Consider the following 26411-nt stretch of genomic DNA (forward strand, 5'->3'; position numbering starts at 1 on the left):
ACGTCTCAATGCTGCAAACACCTTGGGGAAACGACAGAAAGTGTAGGCTCTCTCCTTGCACATTCACAGCCATATAAGGAGACATTGGAACACAGCGCCTCAAAAATCTGGCTCACTTCCTGTATGAAATTTCATATTGGTTTCGCCTGTAGCATTAGTTCTGTGGCACTCACAGACAATATCTTTGCAGTTTTGGAAATGTCAGAGTGTTTCCTTTCCAAAGCTGTCAATTATATGCATAGTCGAGCATCTTTTCGTGACAAAATATCTTGTTTAAAATGGGAACGTTTTTCATCCAAAAATGAAATACTGCCCCCAGAGGTTCAAGAGGTTTTAATATCATTGGTTCAGGGTTTGTTTTGATATTTAAACCTGCATGTCGTGATCGTGTTTGGTGTGGGGGAACAAAATACATTTGTGCACGATGACAAACGCGCATGGCTGGTTTGGGCACGGTGTAATGCATTTCATCATATATTTTCTCATTAAAACTGTATTCATAAAAAACTCACAAAACACATCTGTGTTTGGAAGAATGTGAAGGAGAGTCAGTGTAATTGCCACTTATTGTGGACAACTTTACAGCTGGTATATATTTTTTTATATATGTGTACATTGGGGTGGCAGGCAGCCTAGTGGTTAGAGCATTGAACCAGTAACCGAAAGTTTGCTGGTTTGAATCTCTGAGCTGACAAGGTAAATATTTGTCTTTCTGCCGCTGAACAAGGCAGGTAACCCACTGCTCCCCGGTAGTCTGTCATTGTAAATAAGAATTTGTTCCTAACTGACTTGCCTAGATAAATAAAGGTTAAAAATAAAACATTAAATTAAAGCTGTTTTTAATGTGATGCTTGGAGAAGGCTTTAGGCGTGTGTACTGTACTTGTATAAATGGAACAGCAGATACGGGGGAGCGTATCCAAGGAAATTAGGGGGTTAGTGGGAGGATGATTGTTACCGAGGGGCTGATTGGTGAAAACAAGATGCCTGTACTGTACTGACTGACCTGGATGGAGTGGTGTTATTTAGAGTCAACAGACATCTTTCTGTCTGGACTGTCAACTAGCATATGTGGTCTTCCATTCTGTGTCCACATTTTATGCTTCATAGATGAGATGTCTTTGTAATATCTGTTAGTGGCATTCTGCTTCTGCATTCTGACATATCTTCATTGTTTTTAACCACCTTGTTTGTCAGTGTGTGCACTAAGTGTATTTAAACATCTGCACAGCCCAAACGCGCTATATTACAAACATCCTCTGTTCTCTTCTCTGTTCCGCTTTAGTTCTCACTAATGGGACAGACTACATCTGAAATGAGTGTTTCCTTATCACTCAGAAGATCAAAGGAATCATACACAGATTAGAGAGGAGACCGATAACGACCGTATGTGTGTGTGTGCGCTCACTCGTCTAGAAAAGAGCATCTAGGGCAACGGAACAAATATCTCTTCTGCTCTCTCATATCTCTTCTGCTCTCTTTCTCTCTGTCTCTCTCTCTCTCTCTGTCTTTCTCTCTGTCTTTGTCTTACTCTATATACACCCTTTTTCCATCATCACTGTGGCAGATGCCGGAATGATCATTTGGGATGCCATGCAAATGGCTTTTCAATTAATGAAACCATGAAATTAATATATAATATAAATACCATCTGAACCATACTAAGCAATATCCTTCGTAACAAAAACAGTTTGTTGACTAGTTTGTTGTGTGATATCATTGTGCAATCATTTTTTCATAAACCAGGCCTGACATCTGGGTGGAGCTGTCCCTGGCAAAAACAAATCTTGGTCGACCGAGAGTCGAAATGTCGAATGTCGAAATGTTTCAAACTATTCAGATCCCTTCACTTTTCCAAATTGTTTGGTTACAGCCTTATTCCGAAAATGATCACATTTTTCCCCCTCATCAATCTAAACACAATACCCCATAATGACAAAGCAAAAGCATATATTTTTTAAAACTTAAATATTACATTTACGTAAGTATTTAGCCCCTTTACTCGGTACTTTGGTGAACCACCTTTGGCAGTGATTACAGTCTTGAGTCTTCTTGGCTGTAATCACACCGGTATTTGGGGAGTTTCTCCTATTCTTTACAGATCCTCTTAAGGTCTGTCAGTTGGATGGGGAGTGTATTTTCAGGTCTCTTCAGAGATGTTTGATTAGGTTCAAGTACGGGCTCTGGCTGGGCCACTCAAGGACATTCAGAGACTTGTCCCGAAGCCACACCTGTGTTGTCTTGGCTGTGTGCTTAGGGTCATTGTCCTGTTGGAAGGTGAACCTTCGGCTCAGTCTGAGGTTTTGAGCACTCTGGAGCAGGCTTTCATCAAGGATCTCTCTGTACTTTGCTCCGTTCATCTTTCCCTTGACCCTGACTTGTCTCCCAGTCCCTGCCGCTGAAAAATATCCCCACAGCATGATGCTGCCACCACCATGCTTCACTGTAGGGATGGTGCAAGGTTTCTTCCAGACATGATGCTTGGCATTCAGGCCAACGAGTTCAATGTTGGTTTCATCAGACCAGAGAATCTTGTCTCTCATGGTCTGCGTTTTGGTAAACTCCAAGCAGGCTGTCGTTTGTCTTTTACTGAGGAGTGGCTTCTGTCTGGCCAATCTACCATAAAGGCCTGGTAGATTGGTGGTGCTGCAGAGATGGTTATCCTTCTGGAAGGTTCTCCCATCTCCACAGAGGAACTCTAGAGCTCTGTCAGAGTAACCACCGGGTTCATGGTCACCTCCCTGATGAAGGCCCTTCTGTCCCAACTGCTCAATTTGTCCAGGCAGCCAGCTCTAGGAAGAGTCTTGGTAGTTCCAAACTTCTTCCATTTAAAAATGATGGAGGCCAAGGTTTCTTGGGGACCTTCAATAATGCATAATTGGTAGCCTTCCCCAGATCTGTTCCTCGACACAATCCAGATCTGTGCCTCGGCACAATTATTGTACGGACAATTCCTTTGACCTCATGGCTTGGTTTTTGCTCTGACATGCACTGTCAACTGTGGGACCTTATATAGACAGGTGTGTGCCTTTCCAAATCATGTACAATCAAATTAATGTACCACAGGTGGACAAAAATCAAGTTGTAGAACCATCTCAAGGATGATCAATGGAAACAGGATGCACCTAAGCTCAATTTCGAGTCACATAGGAAAGGGTCTGAATTCTTATGTAAATAAAGTATTTCTGTTTTTTATTTTTAATACATTTGCTAAAAAATTTAAAAACCTGTTTTGCTTTGTCATTATGGTGTATTGTGTGGCTTGCTGAGGATTTGATTGATTTAATCCATTTTTGATTACGGCAGTAATGTAACAAAATGTGGAAAAAGTCATGGGGTCTGAATAGATTACGAAGGCACTGTATAGACACACATCCTATGTGTTTGAATAACATCAACTACATATGCACTGATCTTGGCTGATGCTTTAAGCACACTGTTAGATTGAATAATTAAGACACACAAATTACTCAAGAAGGAGCCCAGTGGTCACACTGTGTTAGTGCCTGTGTGACTGGCACACATTGTCTTGCTCTCCTCGCTACTGCACTGAAAAGGCACCACAGCACAGCAAGTGTTTATTGCGCTGTCCATGCTGAAGCTGCTACATCATTTCAGCCATTTAGGTTCTTACTTGTTTCTGACTGAAAAGCTCTGTTACCAAAATTTCTGATTTGTTTAGGAAAAACATTCCCTATTCCCTCAACCCTTGCTCTCTTTATGTGAAACATGTAAGCAATACACGCATGATTACAACAAACTCCAAACACAGTAACACATGACAGCAAAATTGATGCGGAGGAAGTGAAACTCAAAACGAGCAAATGTTTACTGGTTGCTCAGGTGGGAAAGGCGAAGTCAGATCTGTGGAAGACATTTGACTTAGTTGTGGAAACTACTGGAGATCCAGAAAAAGGAGGGTATAGAAGCAAGCATTAGGTGAGTATTATGTGTGCCAAACAGTTGCTGTTAGATTACAATATTATAATTTTTTCTGACCATTTGGAACAATGTAAGAATCACAAGTGTACCAGAGAGTCTATTCTAATGGGGAAAAAAGATATATAAAGTCTTTATTACAGCAGACTAAAAACAGTTGCATGCATTCGTGAATTGTGGTTTGTTTATTGTTTAGGCACATTTTTTCAAAGCTTCCTTTATTTAATTGTAAGACTAAAATGCTGGATTTCACTTCTAAGCATGACTGTCTGGTATTCTGTGTGATGGCATGAAGGAATGAATGATTGATTGATACAGTAGCCTATATACTGTATTGACATGTGGGCCGAAGTAAGTTAGGGTATTAAGACTAAACAGGACACGCTCTTAGGCCTACAGCTCAATGGTGGTTATACTATCTACTAGTCTACTATACAAAGCCTACTAATGATAACGACATTACTTAGTATTATAATGAGGATCATGATAATAATTGTAATAATAACAATAAAAAGCAGATCCTGAGTGTGCTCCCGAGTGGCGCAGCGGTCTAAGGCACTGCATCTCAGTGCTAGAGGTGTACCGACCCTGGTTCAATTCCAGGCTGTATCACAACCAGCCATGATTGGGAGTCCCATAGGGCAGCGCACAATTGGCCCAGCGTTGTCTGGGTTAGGGTTTGGCCGGGGTAGGCCGTCATTGTAAATAAGAATTTTGCTCTTAAAATTTAAAAAGGAGGGTGTAGTGTAGGAGCAAGAGCTGCATGCATGTTATGTGTGACAAACAGGTGCTTTTAGATTCAGCCTGTTTGGAACAGTCTAAACAAAGCTAAATAAAGTATAGGTAATACCAGTCTGTTCTAACTACTTTTTAAAAAAAGCCTTTATTACAGCATATCAAAGAATGAAAACAGCTGTTAAATTGCTTTATCCGACATTTTTCCGTTGCAACGAGGTTTGGTGCTCACGGAATCAGTAGGCTATTAAATAAACACTTAAACAAGCAACAGAAGCAAGATCTGTCTTCTGTATATATATATGGATGATTTATAAAGCCAGGCATATTTAACAGTTAGGCTATTGATTACAGACCTAATTAGGTTGGTTTCCCCTCTCCTCAATTTTCTTAGACAATTATACTAAGGCAAGGGCTGTTTCTTCGTCTCTGCTGCTGTGCCTCCGCTGCATTATTCTCAATCACAATATGCTAGTTAACTTTGCTATTATGCACATAGCACATAGTAACATAGGGAAAGGTGCCAATTCTACGGCACGTTGAGTATTGTTTCAGAACCACGGACAGCAACAATATCCAATGTGGGAGAAAGCGCATTTGTTCTAAAATAATATTATATTAGGGTTGCACCATTATTTTTACATAATATAACCATATACAATTTCAGTATCACGTCTTAGAGTGATGGACTGTGCCATCCCCGTGGCCTCCGAGACGGGCGCGAATCAGACAAGTGTCTTGTGCACCATAAAACTGTCTTGTGCACCATAAAACTAAAGAAATCTGTCGCCCAACAGCCTATTGACTAAACAATGGACCAGTCGACTGAATGGGTTCAGTCCTACATTTGTTGCTTGTTTGTGAATGTCGTAATTGTGTTTTATGTGGTTATTTTCATTTCGTTTCAAATGTAGGGAGGCGCTCTGTTTTCTCTGTGTGTTGGTGTTGCTATAGAATGATTTGACTAATGAACTATACGACTGATAGACAAAGGCACCGGTGCAACAGAAAGCGAGAGGGAAGGAGAGATGACGTAATTGATTTGAGGGAAATGGAGGAAGTGTTTAAGAGAGGGAGAGAGGGGAAAACAAACAGAGTGAGTTGGAGTAAACCCGTAAAGCTCAAGTGAAAACGGATAGGAAATACAGCAGATGGTGTGAGAGAGAAGGGGATTCGTGAGAGAGTGAGACCAATAGATATAGATGAGGTGAGAGAGAAATAGATATCGAGATATAGGAGAGCTTTCCGCATTTGTCTGGCTGCAGCATAACTCCTCACAGAGAAGTGTGTGGAACTGCTCAATAGCACTCCAGAGCACTCCAGCCATAAATGAAATCTCATGCACACCATCATGATCTTACCATACACATCAGTCGTGGTCCATAACGTAGGACTCATCTTCAATCAACTGTGTAAGTGTTCCGTAAGGCATCATACAATCATCACAATCCGTATAGTCATGCTAACTAGTTCATCTCATTCTGCAGTCATGAATCATTCATTATATCACAACATTGGACAATGTATGACTTTATCCCCTCAGACACAGCATTAAGGCATTATCTTATGGCATCACTTGAGTCACGCATTAGTGTATGTGTCTAGGGCAGGCGGTGTGGTTCAGACACTACGTGGTGTTTCAGAACCACTTGAGTCAGTGTAACCCCTATGGTTCTGGCCTTGTCTGTCTGCTGCTATTTCTGCTCTCTCCTTTCTGCCATCTAAATTAGAAGGGTTGTACTAGACACAGCAGAGACCTAGATGAAGAGGAATATACACTCCCTCCCTCCTTTCCACTCCCTCTTGCCCCCATAGTAATGGTAACAGCTATTTGTTCATTAGCTTCCTTAGGTAGCCCCAGTCTCCAGGAGCAATCTGTAATATAGAGCATGCACACACACACACACACATACGCAGCACACACCCCCACCTTTTTCCTCCCTCGCTCTCGCTCTCCCACTCACTCTGTTCTTTCCATTTCCATGTAATTAGGCTAATTGAGTTTTGTGTTGTGGATGAGTCTGAAGCTCAAACACACTAACACCTCTCTGCCTCTCAGCACCGCAGCCTCACCTTGCCTCGCTCCTCGGCTGACACAGTCTTTTTCATCACAGAGACGGATATGGGGAGAGAGAAGAGATGGAGGAGAAAATGACAAGCAGATCAACATGGATGCCTGCTTTTAACATTATTTGAAGACTGTGTATGTTACTGTACAACACACACAAACTTAAGCACGCACGCACGCACACACACACACACACACACACACACACACACACACACACACACACACACACACACACACACACACACACACACACACACACACACACACACACACAGCAATCACTTGATTCTATATGAATAAATGTAAGGGGAAGAGTCAGCTCTTTTAGATCTGTGCCTCTCAGATATTGCCCTTCTCTTTCTATCACTCTCCCCATCTCTTCTCTTTATCCCTCCTTTTCAGGCTAATTTGAATAACTCTTCGCTGTGCTATAAGCGCAATTTCCAAGAAACACACTTTACTGGCCAAGAAGCATAGCAGCACTCTCACAGAAATCCCTCTCATTCCTCCAGCGACTATACTAGGGGTCAAGTCTCTACGCAACCCCAGCCCATGTGTTGTGAATGGCAGGGTGGACTTGGTATTTTTGTGGCCTGTTGTATTGTTTAATTTCCTGGTGCCCTTGTCTTGGATAACATAATTCTTCCCCAGTCACCTCAGATTACTCCATCCATGACAGAGATGGGTTATTCATCGTGAAAACTGATGACAAGAGGATTTGCCCTGTCACCACCTTGAGTGAGTGTGTGTGTGTGGGTGTGTGTGTAGGTGTGTGTGTAGGCGTGCCTGCAACACTGATTGTCCACAGAAGATGCATTACAATGATGCACGGACAAGCAACCTTCCATAGACGTCTAACTGTTTGTCTGGGTGCTGTCTGAGAACCTGCGTAGACCTCTCCATCTCATTAGCTACATTGTGGAACACAGTGTTAACTGCTGTGTTAAGTGTCCTGTTGAGGCGTGTTAAAGGATCTTAAAGCTGATTGGAGGGCGCAACAGGGACAGCAGGTTAATGGTGCTCCAGACTCAGCCCCGCCCCTACGGACCAGGACCTGCCAATCAACACAATGGCTGTTAAGGATGAACAATGGCCCTTGCCGACCGGGCTCTCTGTCTCTTTGATTAGAGAGAGCTGTTAACACAGAGTTGATCTTCTGCCCACTGAAAACGTACGCTCTGAGCCAACTGCAAACAAGACAAGGTTACTATAGGATGTGTTGAGTTAATATGTGCTGCTCTGTGAATTGAACCTAATTCCATAGAGTGAGAGGTAATATAAGAGGCATTTAGAGAGTAAACTCTCCTATTCCTGTTGACTACAGAGAGTAAGACCTCATCCCTGGAGAGACCAGCCGTAGGGTCATACAGACAAAGAACATTATATCTCTACTTAGCTCTTATCCTATAGAGGGAACCGCTTGGCTAGAACTTTGGGACGGGCCCGGTTCTCACTTTATGAGGTGTCTGAGAGACCCACAGTAAGCAGGGAGGTAAAGGCATGCAGAGAACATTACTCTATCTTGACTCCGTGGAGGCTTTTTCATCTCAAGGGAGACAACAGCAGAGAAGGATCGTGGGACAAGGCTGCGTCTTCTGCATATTCTCATTACCACCAGAGGCACCTTGGAGAGAGCAGCAATATATGGGAGACGGAGAGAGATGGAAACTCCATAAAGTAAAATGGATAGGTGTGAAAATGGATCCGTAGGCAGGACAGAGATGCAATAGAGAGTGAAAGTGACTGAGGCATGCACACACACACCACAGCGTCTAAACCCCAGGGGAGGTGATGAGATAGTAGACTAGGTGATAGAAGGGAACCCCTGCTAAGAACAGATGGAACACAGAGTACGAGTTAGTTTAGACCTAAATGGAAAAATGGATTGGAGGAGATTGCAGACCATGCCGTCGACAAAGGATAGAGATTCAGGAGGAAACCCTAGGGGACTTCTATCCCTTCTAATCTAGACACAGGGATGGAGAGGATGAGAGAGGGACAAGGAGAGATGAAACGCTAACATCGTGATAAGAGTGATAGCTACATTGATTTTGGTGCTGCATCCCCAGAGGGAACATATAGTAATGCAGAGTGACTTGACTTACTGTAAACATTCAGGAAGTAAATAACCAGCAGCCTCTTGTCATGGTGACAGGCAGCGTTGGGTGACCCGGCCAAGTTACACAACTCCCACCTTCACCAGCAATAACCTAACTGGGAGGAGGAGGGAGTCTGTAACCTGTAAACAAGGCACTCTAGCTTACACAGGAATCCCAGTAACCTGTCTCCGTCCTTCCCTCACTTCTCCCTGTCATTCAGAGTTAATCAACAGAGACAGTACAACCTACTCCCTCACCATACAGTTACCATACTATATACTCAGTACATTTACATTACATTTTAGTCATTTAGCAAATGCTCTTATCCAGAGTGACTTACAGGAGTGAGTTCATACAGCATTCAGTGGCAGCAGTATTTGTTTGTCTATGGACTATAGAGTGAATAGCATATGCACATCAAACATATCAGGTACCTGTCCGTAACTCTGGTAGGCTCCCATGGTGATTTAATCAGAAGCACACAAAAAAAAATGTTTCGAGTTGGATCTTTCTCAGGTCAACTTGGAAAACAAAGTTGTATTTTTGTGCGTCTAATTAAATCACAATAGGAGCATCCTAGAGTTGCGGACATTCCTTTTTTTCTTTGATTCTCATAGACAGCCAGTCATTTACAATGGCCTTTTTCCTCATTGAGATTCCCCTGCTTGTCTGTCTGTCTGGCTGGCTGCTGTAGTGTAGTGTATAGGCTTAGAATTAGGCTGAATTCAGAATATTTGGAAAAAGCCTAAATATGTTTTTTTCAATACCGTCAATAGCATTGAAACGATTTATTAAGTGTTTTAATACATTTGAATATTTGTAGGTACTTTTTAAATAAATACATATAGTCAACTTGTGCAACACATAATTAATTCTTCATTTCACCTTTCACATTATTAGGAGGCTTAGGTAGTCCCCAGTCACGTGTCACATGGTGTTTGTTTACAAGCACACGATGACGAGAGACCGGACCCTTGTGAGTCACTCAACCAAATGTTTGCCAGATATCTTGTAACTATTAAAGTTAACTGTCTAAAATGTGCTAAATGCTCTGCAGTTACTGATTTAGTAGCTGGTTATGTCACGCCCTGATCTGTTGCACCTGTCCTTGTGATTGTCTCCACCCCCTCCAGGTGTCGCTTATTTCCCTGGTGTATTTATCCCTGTGTTTCCTGTCTCTCTGTGTCAGTTCGTCTTGTATGTTCAAGTCAATCAGCGTGGTTTTTCCCGTGCCCCTGCTTTTCTATTCTCTCCTACTAGTCCTCCTGGTTTTGACCTTTGCCTGTTTTTCTGGACTCCATTCCCACCTGCCTGACCATTCTGTCTGCCATTCTGTACCTCTGGAACTCTGAACTGGTTTTGACCTTTTGCCTGTCCATGGCCATTCTCTTGCCTACCCCTTTTGGATTGAACATCTTGGACTCTAACCATCTGCCTCCTGTGTCTGCATTTGGGTCTCGCCTTGTGCCCTTATAGTTAGCTATCTTTTTCCAAAACCAAGCATTTGCTTGGAAACCGCAGAAAATGCCCTCCCAGATCAAGGGCCTAGCTGGCTAATATTTGTTAAGTCTCTACTCTCCTCTCGTCGACTCTCCAATCAGACTTCAAGGCCTGCACTCATCTGGCATGCACTCATATTGGGTTACCCACATTTCCCTGTTTCTGATTAAACAAAGGAAGTGCTCTAAATTAGCTTTGAATGTTGGTATAGTGCTGTGATTGAGAGTGTCTGAGTGCCTGTACTTGTTTGTTATTTAGGTGCATACATGTGCTTGTCATTCACACACAACCATAAAAAAACTCTGGTGCTGCTGCTTTTTATATCTCATATGATTCCTAGAATTACAATTACAACACAGAAGCTGAACGGCATCATTAAAGGACAGCTCTTGTCTTGAGTCGTTCAGTAGGAGGTAAACATTAATTACCTATAACTAGGGTGACCACATGTCCCGGATTGTGTGGGACAGTTCTGCATTTTGGCCCTTTGTTCCACATCCTGCAACCAAACCAATTTTATTGGTCACATACATATATTTAGCAGATGTTATTGCGGGTGTAGCGAAATGTTGTCAGGGATTTCCTCCTCTTCTTCCGAAGAGGAGAGGCGAAAAGGATCAGTGGACCAATATGCGGCGTGGTAAGTGTCCATGGTTCTTTTAATACGTAAATGTACACATGAACACTACAAAACAATAAACATGGAAAACCTAAACAGTCCTATCAGGTGCAAAGACAGAGACAGGAACAATCACCCACAAACACACAGTGAAACCCAGGCTACCTAAGTATGATTCTCAATCAGAGACAACTAATGACACCTGCCTCTGATTGAGAACCATACTAGGCCGAAACATAGAAATACCCCGAAACATAGAAAAACAAACATAGACTGCCCACCCAACTCACGCCCTGACCATACTAAATAATGACAAAACAAAGGAAATAAAGGTCAGAACGTGACAAATGTGTGTGTTCCTAGCTCCAACAGTGCAGTAGTATCTAACAATTCACAAAAATACACATCTAAAAGTCAAAGAATGGAATGATTCCATGTCTATAGGGCAGCTGTCCCTAAGGTGCAGGGTTGAGTAGCTAGGTGGAGGCTGGCTAGTGGTGGCTATTTAACAGTCTGATGGCCTTGTGATAGAAGCTGTTTTTCAGTCTCTCGGTCCCAGCTTTGATGCACCTGTACTGACCTCGCCTTCTAGATGATGGCGGGGTGAACAGGCCGTGGCTCGGGTGGTTGATATTCTTAATGATCTTTTTGGCCTTCCAGTGACATTGGGTGCTGTGGGTGTCCTGGAGATCCGGCTGTGTGCGTGCCCCTGGTGATAAGTTGGGCAGACCGCACCACCCTTTGGAGAGCCCTACGGTTGCGGGTGGTGATACAGCACAACAGGCTCCTCTCAATTGTGCATCTGTAAAAGTTTGTAAGGGTCTTAGGGGCCTAGATGGATTTCTTCAGCCCCCTGAGGTTGAATAAGCACTGTTGCGCCTTCTTCACCACTCTGTCTGTGTGGGTGGACCGTTTCAGATTGTCAGTGATGTGCACGCCGAGGAAATTGAAGCTTTTCAGCTTTTTCACTGCGGTCCCGTCGAGGTGGTTCTGTCTCGTCATTGTTGGTAATCAGGCCTACTACTGTTGTGTCATCTGCAAACTTAATGATTGAGTTGGAGGCGTGCATGGCCACGCAGTCATAGGTGAACAGGGAGTAAAGAAGGGGGGTGAACACACTTCCTTGTTGGGCCCCGGTGTTGAGGATCGACGAAGTGAAGGTGTTGTTTCCTACCTGCACCACCTGGGGGGCGGACCTTCAGGAAGTCCAGGACCCAGTTGCACAGGGCAGGGTTCAGACCCATGGCCTCGAGCTTAATGATGAGCTTGGAGGGTACTGTGCTGTTGAATGCTGAGCTATAGTCAATGAACAGCATTCTTACATAGGTATTCGTCTTGTCCAGATGGGATAGGGCAAGAGGAATACCTATGTAAGAATGCTGTTCATTGACTGTAGCTCAGCATTCAACACCATAGTAGCCACCACCAAACCACCAAGCCACAAGAACACTCCACCATAATCAATAGCTGATTGATTAATTTAGTCAGTCAGCAGCACAGCCATGGAACCACTGGTCCAAATCAATTTAAATGTCCCTATTGAAAACACCCTGGATGTTTTCAGACGCATCTCGCCGTGGGGGGCATTAGGCTGTCCAGCCACACCGAGACTTGATATTCACGGTTCATTCTTGGGTTGGTTGATTGACCCTTACCACATTGTTAGTGATTTGCTCCATGACCTTCGTCCCTTTTGTCCTTTATAAGGGCCCTGTTGACGTGACCAGGTAGGTCGTCTGCTGTCGATACAAGGATGTCATCTGGCCGCAGAGGAAGAGGGATAGGTATTCAAAGCTGGATGGGGTTTTAGGTACTTTGGGAGAGAGCCTAGTTGGAAATTTATTTTCTGTTACATGATGGCTTTTCTTCGTATGAATACATCACACAACATTGTTTGGTTAATTGTCAGGGTCCCAAAATGTTGTTTTGTCTGGCTGTGCAATACAGCCTGTTTGAGATATTGAGTGTGGAATGTGTTTTGTTAAATGAAGTCCTTAAATGAAGTCGTTCAAATGATGAAATGTCGTTTGACTCAAACATACTGGTAATTGTAATTCACACAATTCTGTAATTAAGAGTATAAATATCCTGTATGCATCTGCATGTGCCTGCCTGATTTGAGAAATGTGTCCATGGTGCAATCGATGTATCTATTTCCAATGTGCTTAATTGCTACTGCAACACTGACAATGCAGATCCATCTGTCCATCGATCTGTATTGTCTGTTCAGGGTTCACTATCTATCCATCCATCCATCCATCATTCCATCCATCCATCTACCTTCTATTCATTCTTATTCAATTGTAGCTCTGTGAAGGAAGACAGAGGAGGGTGTGTGTGAGCTAGTTGAGAGTGGTGCCCTCGGAGACCTTTCTATGCTGGTGTCCTTTCCTGTATTGATTGCTGTGCAAAGTGTAACAGTGTAACTTCCTCTTACGCTCAGGTGGCGCTGTGCTCTCCAACACCTCTTATTTGGACCCCTGGAGAAACTTTTCTAAGAGTAATGTAGTTTAGGACACACACACTCTTGCACGCACACACAGGCACAGATCTCTCATCTCCCGAACAGGACGCTGTCCCTCTAACAGGAAGTGTTGCGTTGGCGATAACCCCGGGCACAGGAAGTGACCTCGTCGACGTGGCCTGTGGAGAGGCTGGGTGAGGAACGAGTGTTGAATGCATGATTCCTCTGTCTGAAAGCTGGCCTATGATATTGTGGTGGTGAAAGAGTTCCTTAACAGCCTTCGCACTGAATACAGTACAGTTTGTTTTTGAGGTCCTCAGCTGTTTGTGTGTGTGTCTGCATCAGAGACATTGGAAGGTGAGAAATGAAGAAAGAGAGGGAATGATGAGAGTAAGAGAGAGAGACAAAGTTATCTAGGTCAGGAAGAAAGAGCCTGCCAGACAGCAAAAAGGTAAAAAGTGAGAAATAATGACATGCAAAACAGACATGATACACATTAGAGAGGTAGGTGACCAAAGTAAGAATATCACATTACTGTCTTTACGCTGTAAACTTTGTCAGGTTAATCTGTGCATACAGAAGAACCTAACTAAATGATAGAACAATGTGAATAATACTGTTTGTTGTGACATACAGTAATGGATGCTCTCCCAGTCTGAAGAGAGAACACTATACACTCCTATACACCCAACTCCTATACACCCAAGCAGTTGTTTTTTTATGTGTTATTTCTTACATTAGTACCCCAGGTCATCTTAGGTTTCATTACATACAGTCGAGAAGAACTACTGAATATAAGATCAGCGTCAACTCACCATCAGTACGACCAAGAATATGTTTTTCGCGACGCGGATCCTGTGTTCTGCCTTACAAACAGGACAACGGAGTGGATTCCATGCAGCGACCCAAAAAAACGACTCCGAAAAAGAGGGAAACGAGGCGGTCTTCTGGTCAGACTCCGGAGACGGGCACATCGTGCACCACTCCCTAGCATTCTTCTTGCCAATGTCCAGTCTCTTGACAACAAGGTTGATGAAATCCGAGCAAGGGTAGCATTCCAGAGGGACATCAGAGACTGTAACGTTCTTTGCTTCACGGAAACATGGCTCACTGGAGAGACGCTATCCGAGGCGGTGCAGCCAGCGGGTTTCTCCACGCATTGCGCCGACAGAAACAAACATCTTTCTGGTAAGAAGAGGGGCGGGGGCGTATGCCTTATGACTAACGTGACATGGTGTGATGAAAGAAACATACAGGAACTCAAATCCTTCTGTTCACCTGATTTAGAATTCCTCACAATCAAATGTAGACCGCATTATCTACCAAGAGAATTCTCTTCGATTATAATCACAGCCGTATATATCCCCCAAGCAGACACATCGATGGCTCTGAACGAACTTTATTTAACTCTCTGCAAACTGGAAACGATTTATCCGGAGGCTGCATTCATTGTAGCTGGGGATTTTAACAAGGCTAATCTGAAAACAAGACTCCCTAAATTTTATCAGCATATCGATTGCGCAACCAGGGGTGGAAAGACCTTGGATCATTGTTACTCTAACTTCCGCAACGCATATAAGGCCCTGCCCCGCCCCCCTTTCGGAAAAGCTGACCACGACTCCATTTTGTTGATCCCTGCCTACAGACAGAAACTAAAACAAGAGGCTCCCACGCTGAGGTCTGTCCAACGCTGGTCCGACCAAGCTGACTCCACACTCCAAGACTGCTTCCATCACGTGGACTGGGACATGTTTCGTACTGCGTCAGATAACAATATTGACGAATACGCTGATTCGGTGTGCAAGTTCATTAGAACGTGCGTTGAAGATGTCGTTCCCATAGCAACGATTAAAACATTCCCTAACCAGGAACCGTGGATTGATGGCAGCATTCGTGTGAAACTGAAAGCGCGAACCACTGCTTTTAATCAGGGCAAGGTGTCTGGTAACATGACTGAATACAAACAGTGCAGCTATTCCCTCCGCAAGGCTATCAAACAAGCTAAGCGTCAGTACAGAGACAAAGTAGAATCTCAATTCAACGGCTCAGACACAAGAGGCATGTGGCAGGGTCTACAGTCAATCACGGAGTACAGGAAGAAATCCAGCCCAGTCACGGACCAGGATGTCTTGCTCCCAGGCAGACTAAATAACTTTTTTGCCCGCTTTGAGGACAATACACTGCCACTGACACGGCCTGCAATGAAAACATGCGGTCTCTCCTTGACTGCAGCCGAGGTGAGTAAGACATTTAAACGTGTTAACCCTCGCAAGGCTGCAGGCCCAGACGGCATCCCCAGCCGCGCCCTCAGAGCATGCACAGACCAGCTGGCCGGTGTGTTTACGGACATATTCAATCAATCCCTATACCAGTCTGCTGTTCCCACATGCCACCATTATTCCTGTTCCCAAGAAAGCTAAGGTAACTGAGCTAAACGACTACCGCCCCGTAGCACTCACATCCGTCATCATGAAGTGCTTTGAGAGACTAGTCAAAGGACCATATCACCTCCACCCTACCTGACACCCTAGACCCACTCCAATTTGCTTACCGCCCAAATAGGTCCACAGACGATGCAATCTCAACCACACTGCACACTGCCCTAACCCATCTGGACAAGAGGAATACCTATGTGAGAATGCTGTTCATCGACTACAGCTCGGCATTCAACACCATAGTACCCTCCAAGCTCGTCATCAAGCTCGAGACCCTGGGTCTCGACCCCGCCCTGTGCAACTGGGTACTGGACTTCCTGACGGGCCGCCCCCAGGTGGTGAGGGTAGGCAACAACATCTCCTCCCCGCTGATCCTCAACACTGGGGCCCCACAAGGGTGCGTTCTGAGCCCTCTCCTGTACTCCCTGTTCACCCACGGCTGCGTGGCCACGCACGCCTCCAACTCAATCATCAAGTTTGCGGACGACACAACAGTGGTAGGCTTGATTACCAACAACGACGAGACGGCCTACGGGGAGGAGGTGAGGGCCCTCGGAGTGTGGTGTCAGGAAAATAACCTCACACTCAACGTCAACAAAACTAAGGAGATGATTGTGGACTTCAGGAAACAGCAGAGGGAACACCCCCCTATCCACATCAATGGAACAGTAGTGGAGAGGGTAGCAAGTTTTAAGTTCCTCGGCATACACATCACAGACAAACTGAATTGGTCCACTCACACAGACAGCATCGTGAAGAAGGCGCAGCAGCGCCTCTTCAACCTCAGGAGGCTGAAGAAATTTGGCTTGTCACCAAAAGCACTCACAAACTTCTACAGATGCACAATCGAGAGCATCCTGGCGGGCTGTATCACCGCCTGGTACGGCAACTGCTCCGCCCTCAACCGTAAGGCTCTCCAGAGGATAGTGAGGTCTGCACAACGTATCACCGGGGGCAAACTACCTGCCCTCCAGGTCACCTACACCACCCGATGTTACAGGAAGGCCATAAAGATGATCAAGGACATCAACCACCCGAGCCACTGCCTGTTCACCCCGCTATCATCCAGAAGGCGAGGTCAGTACAGGTGCATCAAAGCTGGGACCGAGAGACTGAAAAACAGCTTCTATCTCAAGGCCATCAGACTGTTAAACAGCCACCACTAACATTGAGTGGCTGCTGCCAACACACTGACAATGACACTGACTCAACTCCAGCCACTTTAATAATGGGAATTGATGGGAAATGATGTAAATATATAAACAATGCTAATTTATATAATGTTTCTTACCCTACATTATTCATCTCATATGCATACGTATATACTGTACTCTATATCATCGACTGCATCCTTATGTAATACATGTATCACTAGCCACTTTAACTATGTCACTTTGTTTACATACTCATCTCATATGTATATACTGTACTCGATATCAGCTACTGTATCTTGCCTATGCTGCTCTGTACCATCACTCATTCATATATCCTTATGTACATATTCTTTATCCCCTTACACTGTGTACAAGACAGTAGTTTTGGAATTGTTAGTTAGATTACTTGTTGGTTATTACTGCATTGTCGGAACTAGAAGCACAAGCATTTCGCTACACTCGCATTAACATCTGCTAACCATGTGTATGTGACAAATAAAATTTGATTTGATTTGATTTGATTTGAACCCACACATTAGAAACATTGTTCTTTTTCTCAACTTAAGTTCATCTTACATCTGGGAGGGGGTCTGTACGTCCTGTTGTGTGTCCTCTGAATACCTTGTTAAGTGAAGATACGTGCATTTTTTAAAGCTTCTGGCCGTTTTTCAACATCGATCTGTAAGGAAGTGAAACACGTAACTTGGACAAATACTTAGTGGTCACATCAATCGCTTTTTCTGTCAAAGCAGTATTTTGTTTTAGCTCATAGCTCTACTCTGGATCCTTGTCTACTTACGTGCTGACCACACTGCTCATGTCACGTGCGCGAGCAAAATAAATGTACACATACATGTTAATCAATCATTGCACCCACTCTGATTGCGCGCGCCAATGAACGTCTGCGTAGCCATGCGCTAATATAGAACTTGATTCTATTTGTGATGCTTTTTGCGCTGCAAGTCTCTCCTCTCCCATCTCCTCATTGGTTTTTAGGAGCATATACCCACGTGGGTATTTGAAAGATGAACTGAGGTCCACACTCCAGTCCAGTTGGTAATGCACCTTAAAGTTGGTTGCCAACTGCCATATAAAGTCCAGAGAAGAAGAAGAATCCTGAAGGAGGAGAGATTACTAGAAACAAACTCGGTTTGCCATTTTATTTGTGGATTAATTGTCTGAGTAAAGGACCTTGTGCATTTCAGGTAAAATAACAACCCAATGTTTTTATCCCAGGACAAATTAGCTAGAAACAGCAAGCTAGCTAGCTAAATTGCCATAAATGTTTAATGCTTTTCGACCTGTCCCCAAATTTCTCTCTTCCTTCTCTCTCTGCTGTTGATAGATACCACCTAGGTCATTGCACGTCATTGATATTGATTTAGGTTCGATCCCATCAGAGGGCAAAAGCTACTTTACAGAGGCCAGGTGTGTATGCGTGTGTGTGTATGCTAACACGTGTTTATGCTTTTGTGTCTATTCTATGCTCCCCTGTCCTTTAGTGAGAGCAAGTGTTTGGATGAGTCCTTTAAGTGTCCTCTCCCTAAGCTCTCTACATTACATCTTTCTATGTCTATCCACTCTCTTGCTTCTTCTCTCACTCTTTCCTCTCCTCCGTGGGATGTAGTTCCCAGGGTTTTAGTGGATGCGGATCAGATTCCCGTTGAAGTTCCTCAGCCCTCCGCTCCTCTATGATCCAGCCAGGGAATTACAGGCAGATGTGCCTCAGTACTTTAAACCACACAGTATGGCCTCCCGCTCCCGCTCCCTTTCATTTTCTCACTTTTCTCACTCTTTGTCTCTCTTTCTCCATCTCGTATCTCTTTTTGTCTCTCTTCTCAATCTTTCTTTTTTCTGTCTTTCTTTCTATTTTCTATGTCTTTCTCTCGCTCTTTCTCTGTGATTTTGTTTCTCTATCAGTTATTTCAGTTTTGCTCTCTCTTTCTTAATTTCTCTTTTTCTCACCCAGTCTGAGGGTTAATAGCTCGACATCTTACCTCTGAAATGGCCCTAATCCCTCTTAGCTGTAGTAATGTTTAGTAACGTTTACCTCATATTCCTCTGTGTGACCGTGTGTGGATGTGTGTGTCCTTGTTTGCCCGTGTCTGTGTTTATTCCTCTGTGTGTGTGTTTTTATTTTCTTGTCATTTACAGACATGGTGTGCATCGAACTCCAGGGAATCAACAGTTGTTGAATTTGTCTCGCTCACATGTTGGACTTGCTCATTTCCCGTTGGTTAATCAACTTGGACTTGCTTCTCAAAAACACACACAGCACAAATTCATTTCTGCATACATAGTGCCTCATCAGAAGTGCCGTTACAGGGTAAAAATGCATAGCAATATTTTTATTAGGTAAAGCACACTTCATAGTTTTCTTATGAATATTCTGCATTGTATCATTCTTATCATTCTTATTTCTTTCTCCCATTGGTGGCCAATCTGTTTGTGAGATGCACACAATATGTCTGACCTGCTGTTGACTCTGCCTTTGTATGTAGGCCTACCCACACAGAGGCAAATAGACTTAACGTATCTGTACGGTTGTAGTTTCAAAGCTAAAATCCCCAAACCTCCTCAAAGGCCGATTAACCCCCAGCCTCTTCTTTTCTCTTTTTCCTTCTCTCCATTCACGTGAGAGCCACATGTTTTCACCATCCCTGACTCAGACAGGTAGAATGTTCTGCTAGTAAAGTGCTGCATTACTTGGCCCTCTGCCACCTCTTTTCTTTCTCTCCCTTCTTTCTCTCTTTTCACAACACTCTCCATTTTCCACTTCCTCTTCCCCCTCTCTCCCTTGGTTAGGCCATTTATCTTCCTAACTTTCTGTCCACTTGTCACCTCTGCTACCTCTGTCCCCCACTCTCTTTCTGTGCCAGTAGAGGCCTCAGGAAGTGGGTGGGTGCTGAGTTAGTTTAGCGAACGGAGCAGGGCCTGAAACGAGGGAGAGGGAAGAGGAGGAGGTGTAGGAAGGGAGGATGCTGATTAAAATAATAAACTGCTGCTGGAAAGAGCCGAGCCACTGGCCGGAGTGAGGGAGAGAAAGAGACCCGGAGAGGAAGAGAGGGATAAAAAAAAAGAAACGCTGAGGAAGAAAAATTGTTGGTACTCTACTCAAAGGTTCCTCAAAGTAGTGTGAAAGAGGAAGATAGAAGAGGAAGAACAACTGCTCCCATTACCACTCTGCAAGGAGATCTGCAGTGGACAGGAACTTCTCTGCAGAGCTCGATGACATAGAGACCAGCTTGCCAGACTCTCTCTCCAGGATCGTGATTCTGATCAGGGGCTTCAATCATTGGACACGTGGCCTGGGGCTCCAGAGGAGAAGGAGACATTCTTTCACTAACTGGCCCTGCCTTGGCTGTGAATAGAAGGGTGTGAGAGGGAGTCCAGGCTGGGGCAGGGGGCTAGTAGTAGGGCTAAGACTGCATGCCCCTGTCTCTCTCTGTGAGAGTGTGTCTGATGTGTGTTTGTGTTTCCTCTGCAGTGTGTTAGCATTACCTTAGTAAGAGAGGAATGAGAGGTCGGCAGACCATGTGCCTCTTTGTGTTGCCTCCTGTCACCTGAGTGTGTTTGTGTGTGTGTGCAAGGATAGTGTGTTTTTTATCTGAGTAATTGAGAACAAACACTCGTCCCTACCACGGGTTGGAGTGTAAACCTCTTCCTTAGTGACCGGAGAAGCAGTGGAGGAAGGGAGAGAAAAAGGGAAGGAATAAGAGGAGAAGCTTGAACGTTTCTTCAGATTCTCAGTCTTTCCACCTCAGTCTACAAACCTCTCTTGACAGCACTTGGATAGTTCCCTCCAGTCTCCAGACCTCTACCCTGACCCCTGGAATTCTACCCCAGCTCAAGGACTTCTTCCCCAGCCTACAGACCACCTCCTACATCCTACCCAGCCTCAGCCCAGCTCTCAGGACATCTAACCCCAGGCTTGAGGCATGACAGCAGGATAGCTACGGCTCCCTTCTTAGCCTGTGTTCCATCGAGGAGGATGCTTCTATCATCTAGCCAAGCAGGGCGAACACACACACTGACACACACACGGCGACTAGGGGTATGTGAAGTGTGTATGTCGCCGGGTTGGATAGCCCGACATTGTGTTTTGAGCGCTAGATTTAATTGTATTTGTATTTTGAGAACTGTTTTTGACCATATTTGGAATGGATTTGATTGCGGTTCAAGTACTGACCTTGACCCTGTTTGAAAGCTGGGTTTGACCGTAACCACTGGAGGACTACCCTAACCCCAGCGACCCTTCTGTGCCTTTTGTCCTCTGTGACCTCAGACGATGTAGAAGTGAGGGGGAGGGGGAGGAGACTCATCCTAGAGCCGAAGATGATTCGCTTGAACTTCACCTTGCAAGAGCTCCTCAGGAAATTTGAAGAGGTAGATTTGAGATGTTTGACACCTATTTGAGCTCCTATTGGGACAAACTGATCGGAAAGGTTGTTTCTTTTTGATGCCATAGATGAAAGCCCAGCCTCATACTAATTCACTGTAGTCTCTGTAGTCAAACACTCCCCCTCTCTCTCTCCCTCCCTCTCTCCCCTCTGTCTGTGTAGTATAAAGTGGGGCAATCTGAGTGAGTCTGAGGTTTATGAAGTACGAGGAGTTATTATTGAACTCATTAAAGCTTTTGTCACGGTAGCAACATTATTAGAGTGTCCAGAGCGTGGAGGGGTACAGCTAGTCTGCAGCAGAACACATGGGGAGACTGAGATTTCTTCAAGTGCTCTGGTCTCAGATGTCTGGAACGCTGTAAGTGCTTCATTTTTTGTCTTGCTAGAGGTATGCCACTTCTGTCCAGTATTTGTTCACCAAAGCTGCTAGTTGATGTCCAACAGTTCTTTTAGTTTATTTTGTGTGTGTGCTTGTGTTCACGTGTGTGTTTGTCAGTCAGCCATTCTGATAGGTACAGCTCTAATGCCTTGTTCCTCTGCAAACCAAAATAGGTGTAACATTAGGCCTCCTGGGGCCATGTCCGCTGTCTGGGCTGCTCACAGCCAGCCAATCTCCCATTCGTTAATGGGTGTGTGACAGGGACACATCCATTATCCACTATCCTTATGCTCCTTCTGTTGCTCTGTGTCTGAAGAGCAAGAAAAGACACGGCTTTGGTAGAGTGTGTGTGTGTGCCCCAGCTATCATTTGGACATGTTTCATCTAATCCTAAACACAGTGGAGGTATTGTATCGTTTTCCAAGTAGCAGTTCAGCCATGGAATGTCTAGAGGAGTGTGTGTGTGTGTGTGTGTTTGTGTGTGTGTGTGTGTGTGTGTGTGTGTGTGTGTGCTCACTGCTGAAATTGCAGCCACATGTGACCCTCATCTACCGTGTACTTGTAAGAATAAAGCTGGAAGGTGTGTGTTTATCCCACATGAGTACCTAAGGTTGGGTTGAGGAAACATGCTTTTCTCTCTCTTCATATTTTGTCCCTCTCTCAAAGTAGCCATTCATGGTGGCAGCACTCAATGACTAGACTATTTGATGCCACAAAGATGTTTGAGTATGCATGTGCACGTGTCACCTTTGCCACCACTCAATGAGAAGGCTATTTCATTGTGTGCGTGTGCGTGTGTGTGTGTGTGTGTGTGTGTGTGTGTGTGTGTGTGTGTGTGTGTGTGTAATCCAAGCATCACCTCGGAAGAAAATTGTTAGAGGAAAATCACTTTGGGAATGAGCTGGAACACATCCAACTGACTCACCGGCACAATGCCTCTCTCTTTCTTTCTCTCTCACTCTTTCTCACACTCACTCTGAATTATTTCTCGATATGACCTTTAGTCATTTGATTTGTGGTGGGGAGAAAATTTACTGTGATGGCGAGAGATTCATTGTAGGGCCATTCACCTCTATCCCTTGTGAAAATAACTGACTTCCTCCTTACACTAGGCTAGTTGAGAATAGTCTGCCGCTGTTCCAATGAATTTGTTTATTTTCTAACGGTTCCTGGAGAGCTACCCTCCTGTAGGTTTTCACTCCAACCCCAGTTGTAAATAACCTGATTCAGTTCATCAACCAGCTAATTAGTAGAGTATTAGTAATAGTATGGAAACCCACAATGCTTGGTTAGGGTGTGGAGGGGGTTTCGAATGAATTGGTTCTCTATTGGGAGGCAGAGGAGTTTGGAACGCGTTTATTTTCCAAGAGTCCTGAGTAGTTAGAGTACATTTGAAAGATGTTTAAACTGCTCTGCCCTCTTTGCTTCTCTAGCTGTCCCTCCACACTCGCATGACCAGCTAGCACACTCATACGGCTCTCTCTTCATCATTCTCTCTCTCCTTCACCCCTCTCCATTCCCACTATTTTAAAGCTAATAGAAAATGACAAGCAGAGTATTTTGTTGGTTTGATTTCACTATTCAATTATATGTGTGAAGCTCTGTACTTTTATGTAACACTAATAATAACACAGACTTGTTCAAACTCAAACCTCTCTCTGTTTCTCTGTAGGATATCCAGGCAGAGATCGATGCCCATAACGATATCTATAAGAGTGTGGACGGGAATAAGCCCAAGATGGTCAAGTCCCTGGGAACATCTGAGGAGGCAGTGTTTCTGCAGCACCGACTGGACGACATGAACCAGCGCTGGAGCGACCTCAAGACCAAATCTGCCAACATACGGTCAGTCCCATAATACTAAACAACACATCTTTGCTAACATAATACGGTCATTACTGTAATATACTGATAACATATGGTCAGTACTGTGCAGACCTGGGTTGAAATACTATTTCTCAATTGCTTTTACATACATTTCGTAGTAAGTGTTCAGATGTTTTTGTTTTGTTGAAAAGACAAGTAGTGGAATATTGGAATATATTTGTAAATAGGGTATTTATAGGAAATTATAAAAATATGTATTTCAAATACTAGCAGTAGAAGTAGTTGATTCGGGCCACATTATTTTAAAATACTCCAATACACAGAAAATAAGTATTTAACACTAGAACCACCATAGGGGGAAAATCTGCCAAAAAACAAACAAAGGTCCCGCTCCTTCCCTGACTTTTCCTAAATATTTGTATTTTACATTGCTCAGTTGTCAGAATCTTTTAATCACAAACAGAAAAGTATTTAATGCCTGTTTAACAGTTTTCTCCACACCTATTCCTACCTTAACGGGCCAAGACAAATGCGCTGTAGGACGTTGGTAATCAGCCAGGCACTAATGTGTTTCTCTCCTCACTGAATGAATGATGTAAATGGTTGAATAGGCGAGAGAAACTGAAATTGTGCACATTACAATTTAATTTGGATGATTTTCCTTCACTCTGCACCCCGACTCATCCCAAACCATCTCAATTTGGTTGAGGTCAGGTGATTGTGGAGGCCAGGTCATCTGATACAGCACTCCATCACTCTCCTTCTTGGTCAAATTGCCCTTACACAGCCTTGAGGTGTGTTGGGTCATTGTCCTGTTGAAAAACAAATGATAGTCCCACTAAGCCCAAACCAGATGGGATGGCGTATCGCTGCAGAATGCTGTGGTATCCATGCTGGTTAAGTGTGCCTTGAATTCTAAATAAATCACAGACAGTGTCACCAGCAAAGCACCCCCACACCAATACACCTCCTCCTCCATGCTTTACCGTGGGAACCACACATGCGGAGATCATCTGTTCACCCACACAAGGTCTCACAATGACACGGCGGTTGGAACCAAAAATCTCCAATTCTAATGCTTATCACTCGAGGTTTCTTGGTCCAAGCTAGTCTCTTCTTCTTATTGGTGTTTTTTAGTAGTGATTTCTTAGCAGCAATTCGACCGTGAAGGCCTGATTCACACAGTCTCCTCCGAACAGTTGATGTTGAGATGTGTCTGTCACTTGAACTCTGTGAAGCATTTATTTGGGCTGCAATTTCTGAGGCTGGTAACTAATGAACTTATCCTCTGCAGCAGAGGTAACTCTGCGTCTTCCATTCCCGTGGTGGTTCTCATGTGAGCCAGTTTCATCATAGCGCTTGATGGTTTTTGAGACTGCGCTTGAAGAAACGTTCAAAGTTCTTGAAATTGTCCGTATTGTCTGACCTTCATTTGTTAAAGTGATGATTGACTATTATATGGACTTGGTCTTTTACCAAATAGGGCTATCTTCTGTATACCACCCCTAACTTGTCACAACACAACTGAAACGCATTATGATGAAAAGAAATTCCACAAATTACCTTTTAAGAAGGCACACGTTACTAAATGCATTCCAGGTGACTACCTCATGAAGCTGGTTGCGAGAATGCCAAGAGTGTGCAAAGCTGTCATCAAGGCAAAGGGTGGCTATTTGAAGAATCTCACTTATAAAATATATTTTGATTTGTTAAACACTTTTTTGGTTTTGATGTCTTCACTATTATGCTACAATGTAAAAATAAAGAAAATTAAAGAAAAACCCTTGAATGAATAGGTGTTCTAAACCATGTCATAACCATGCTGACTTGTTTGTTGATTAAACCATTCAATAAACTGTAACTGGAGCATGTATGCTTTATTTGCCTCTGTTGAGAGTTATAACCATTATGGTGTCACAGAACTCTTCAGGACCTGAACAGTGGAGGAGCGACCACAACCTTGGCATAAATAAAAAGAGAGATGGAGAGAGTGGAAGATGTTCTGAGAGTGAAAGAGAGATGGAGGGAGAGAGTGAAGGTGGCAGGGGCAAGGTGAAGATGTTGATAGGAGCAAAGGTTGTGAAGGGGAAGAGAAGGTGTGGTGAGCGAAGGAGAAAAGTCATATGTGAGGAACAGCGAAGGAAGGTTACAATGTACTGGAAAACAATAGATCAAGAGGTAGATGCAGAGTGAGGGTGAAATATGTTATGAGAGGAGAAGGTAGGAGCAGGTGAAGATCAACACTTCACAGCCTGATAGCCCCAACAACTACTACTAGGGGGCAAAAGAGACACAGATGGAGTGAAATAAGACAGAAACACTGCAAAGTTCCATAAAGATAACAGCATATTCATAAGAGCACTAGAATTCCCTATAAACCATGTAACTCTGTGTATCTCCATAGGATGGAGGCAAGGCTGAGCTGTCAGCAGTTGTGCGCGCGTGTGTGTGTGTGTGTGTGTGTGTGTGTGTGTGTGTGTGCGTGTGTGTGTGCTGTATTCGTGCATGCACTGTGCCTGTGCATGCGAGCGCATGGGTGTGTGTGCTGCAATGTGTGTACTATTTAGAGCACATTATGTCTTAATTACAGTACATAATAATAATGAGTAGCTGCTATGAAACGTTGCTGCTGTACATAATGGTCCGGCGCATTATGGTGAGCGGAGGATGTCAAAACAAAACATTTAAGAACACACACATTAAATAATAATACACATTATGCTGTATATCCACACACTTTGATGCACACAATGCACCAACCCACATACACTCCAAGTATAAGTGGTTTTG

At 44.0% G+C, this 26411-nt stretch overlaps 1 protein-coding gene across 9 annotated transcripts in view; it reads left to right on the top strand.

The window, feature by feature from the left end:
- The window catches only part of LOC112232975 (utrophin-like), a 169966-nt gene that overhangs the window by 40192 nt on the left and 103363 nt on the right, over window positions 1–26411 (top strand). For 8 of the 9 annotated variants that reach the window (XM_042321891.1, XM_042321885.1, XM_042321883.1 and 5 more), the window contains exon 2: window positions 23467–23639. In XM_042321891.1, the coding sequence (XP_042177825.1) occupies window positions 23467–23639 (173 nt within the window). Of the gene's footprint in view, window positions 1–19976; window positions 21402–23466; window positions 23640–26411 lie in introns of those variants that run through there. The other variant, XM_042321884.1, reaches the window with a different exon arrangement.

The sequence above is a fragment of the Oncorhynchus tshawytscha genome, linkage group LG05 (assembly GCF_018296145.1).
Source record: "Oncorhynchus tshawytscha isolate Ot180627B linkage group LG05, Otsh_v2.0, whole genome shotgun sequence".
Lineage (NCBI taxonomy): Eukaryota > Metazoa > Chordata > Actinopteri > Salmoniformes > Salmonidae > Oncorhynchus > Oncorhynchus tshawytscha.